This window comes from Lathyrus oleraceus, chromosome 4, assembly GCF_024323335.1.
Source record: "Lathyrus oleraceus cultivar Zhongwan6 chromosome 4, CAAS_Psat_ZW6_1.0, whole genome shotgun sequence".
NCBI lineage: Eukaryota > Viridiplantae > Streptophyta > Magnoliopsida > Fabales > Fabaceae > Lathyrus > Lathyrus oleraceus.
Genome location: NC_066582.1, coordinates 387,999,530 through 388,002,237, shown reverse-complemented (window position 1 = coordinate 388,002,237; position 2,708 = coordinate 387,999,530). Strand labels below are relative to the sequence as shown.

Here is a 2,708-nt window from a genome sequence, read left to right as displayed (position 1 = left end):
CTCACAGAAAATGCAGCAGTAACCGATTACCCTACTGGGAGTAACTGGTTACACAGAGAAGATTTGCAGCAGCAACAGTTTTTTGAATTCTCTGATCCTGAGGCTAATGACACAGCTGTACCAGCACCTACAGTAGCGCAAAATGATGTTGTTAATGATGGTAGGCCTGTGAGGCAAAGAGCCTTGCCTCATAGACTCCGAGATTACGAAAGATTCCAAGATAACGAAGTGAATAACGATGGTGACTTTGTTCATTTCGCGATTATGGCCGAATCCGAACCGGTAAATGAGGAAGAAGCCTTAAGTGATCCTAATTGGATATGTGCAATGAAAGAGGAGTTGGAATCTATTGAGAAAAACGGTACTTGGGAGTTGGTCGATTTACCACTTGGAAAGAAACCGACAGGTGTGCGATGAGTCTATAAGGTTAAAGCAAATCCCAAATGTGAAGTAATCAAGCACAAAGCTCGATTAGTGGCGAATGGGTTCTTGCAACGAGAAGGTATAGACTATGAGGAGGTATTCGCACATGTGGCTAGATTAGAGACTATTCGTTTGGTTGTTGGTATTGCGCATAACAACAATTTGATGGTTTACCAAATGGATGTCAAACCTGCGTTTTTGAATGGTCCTCTTGTTGAGGAAGTCTATGTGGGGCAGCCACCCGGTTTCATGATAAAAGATCAAGAGATGAAGTATTACAAGCTACACGAGGCGTTGTATGGTTTGAAACAAGCTCCAAGAGCTTGGAACAAACGTATTGACGACTTTCTTATTGACATTGGTTTCAAACGATGTGTATCCGAGCATGGAGTTTATGTGAGATCGGATACGAATGGTGGTGTGATTATACTTTGCTTGTATGTTGATGATATCTTGATTACGGGCATCCATAACAAGAGTGTTTCAAGGTTCAAAAGTGAGCTCATGAGAGAGTTTGAGATGATGGACCTGGTGTCATGAATTACTTCCTTGTCATAGAGTTTCACAAGTCAAAAGTAGGGTTGCTTATGCACCAAAGGAGGTATGCTCTAGATATTTTGAAAAAGTGTGATATGGAGCATTGTAATGCATGTATTACACCTTGTGAGGCTAGAGTGCATCTGTCCAAAAGTGATGAGGAGGATGATATCGATCCAACGCTTTACCGGAGCTTGATTGGATCGTTATGGTATTTGTGCAATACGCGACCAGATTTGGCTTTTAGTGTCGGTATTGCAAGTAGATTCATGGAGAGACCGAAGGTGTCTCACTTGGCGGAGGTCAAGAGGATCCTTAGATATGTGAAAGGTACTCTTGGTTGCGGAATTCTCTTTCCCGCATCGGACATGGGGCGTAACTGCAATTTACTTGGCTACACCGATTCCAATTGGTGCAGAGATAAAGATGACCGAAAATCGACGACGGAGTACATCTTTATGTTTGGTAGTACACCAATCTCTTGGTGTTCGAAAAAGGAACGGGTTGTAGCACTCTCTTTGTGAGGCCGAGTACATTGCGGCGTCGTTAGGTGAGCTATGTGGCTTATGAATCTATTGAAGGAATTGGGATGTGGTGATGATGCTGCCACCACACTGTTTGTAGACAATGTTTCCGTAATAAATCTTGCGAAAAACCCGATTGCACACGGAAGGATCAAACATATTGAGACGCGTTTCATTATTTGAGAGAATTGGTTGGTGATGGAAAGCTTAGATTGAGCTATTGCCGAAGCGAAGACCAAGTCGCGGATTTGTTGACAAAGGGTGTGACAAATGATGTGTTCAAGAGGCTAAAGAAGTGCTTGAGCATGGTGGACTTGGAGAAACTAAAGTGAGGTGGTGTGTTAATTGAAAATTAAAATTCTGTTTTTTTCCCTCCCAAAATTAACAGATTTTATTTTCTTTAGAGTCACTTTAGTTGTAGCTTTTATTCCCAATGTATAAATACATTTGTATTATTCCAATTAAAGGTTAATGCAAAAATACATACTCATCCAAATATTACTCTATTCTCTCTATTTTTCTCTCTCAACTTCATCTTCCCCAATCTTCTTTTCTTCCACCATTGTTGAACCTTCAATTTTCATTTTTATGTTTTATGTTCCAACAATTTGGTGGATGAAAATGGCTACTTTCCTCACCTTACCAAAAATTAATGCTTTTGCTTACTTATAATTATAACTTTTAATCATTAATTATTTTCTTATTTCCGCCTTACAATTTTTTTCAAAATTGTTTTATTACTGAGTAGCAAAAAAGTATTCAATAGTGTAAGATTTCTTTTTTAGAGCAATATCTTTGTGGATTTTTGTAAGAGACACGTCATATATTCACCTAAAACTTTAAGGTGATAGGTGAGTGGATTCTCTTAATTATAAATACTCAAGTCTTCAAATTTCCAACCAATGTGAGACTATTATCCACACACTCCCATTCAAATGTGAGTTCACAATGTTCTCACTCAAGTGGAAGTTCTTCGAACGTTTCTTATTCACCACCCTGATACCATTGACACTCTTCAATGGAACGTTTCTTACTAACTACCCTTGTGCCGTCGTTGACTTTCGATACAAGTAAGTCGGTCCATTTCTCGAACGAGACTCTGATACCATTTGTTGGAGGAGTTTTTAAGTAGGGAGCATTAAATATTGTGAGACTTCTTCTTTTAAAAGCATCATTTTTGTAATAGGTGATAGGTGGGTGAATTCTCTTACGTGTAAATATGGG

At 39.2% G+C, this 2,708-nt stretch overlaps 1 protein-coding gene across 1 annotated transcript; it reads left to right on the top strand.

Annotated features, from left to right (window-relative positions):
* The first annotated feature begins 959 nt into the window (after positions 1–959).
* On the top strand, positions 960–1,484 carry LOC127137657 (secreted RxLR effector protein 161-like). The gene has a single exon (XM_051064096.1). It carries the CDS (start codon positions 960–962, stop codon positions 1,482–1,484), a length of 525 nt encoding a protein of 174 aa, XP_050920053.1.
* Positions 1,485–2,708: the final 1,224 nt, after the last annotated feature.

Excerpts from the sequence above, each read along its gene's own strand:
- LOC127137657 (XM_051064096.1), top strand. The coding sequence starts at position 960 with ATGAATTACTTCCTTGTCATAGAGTTTCACAAGTCAAAAGTAGGGTTG.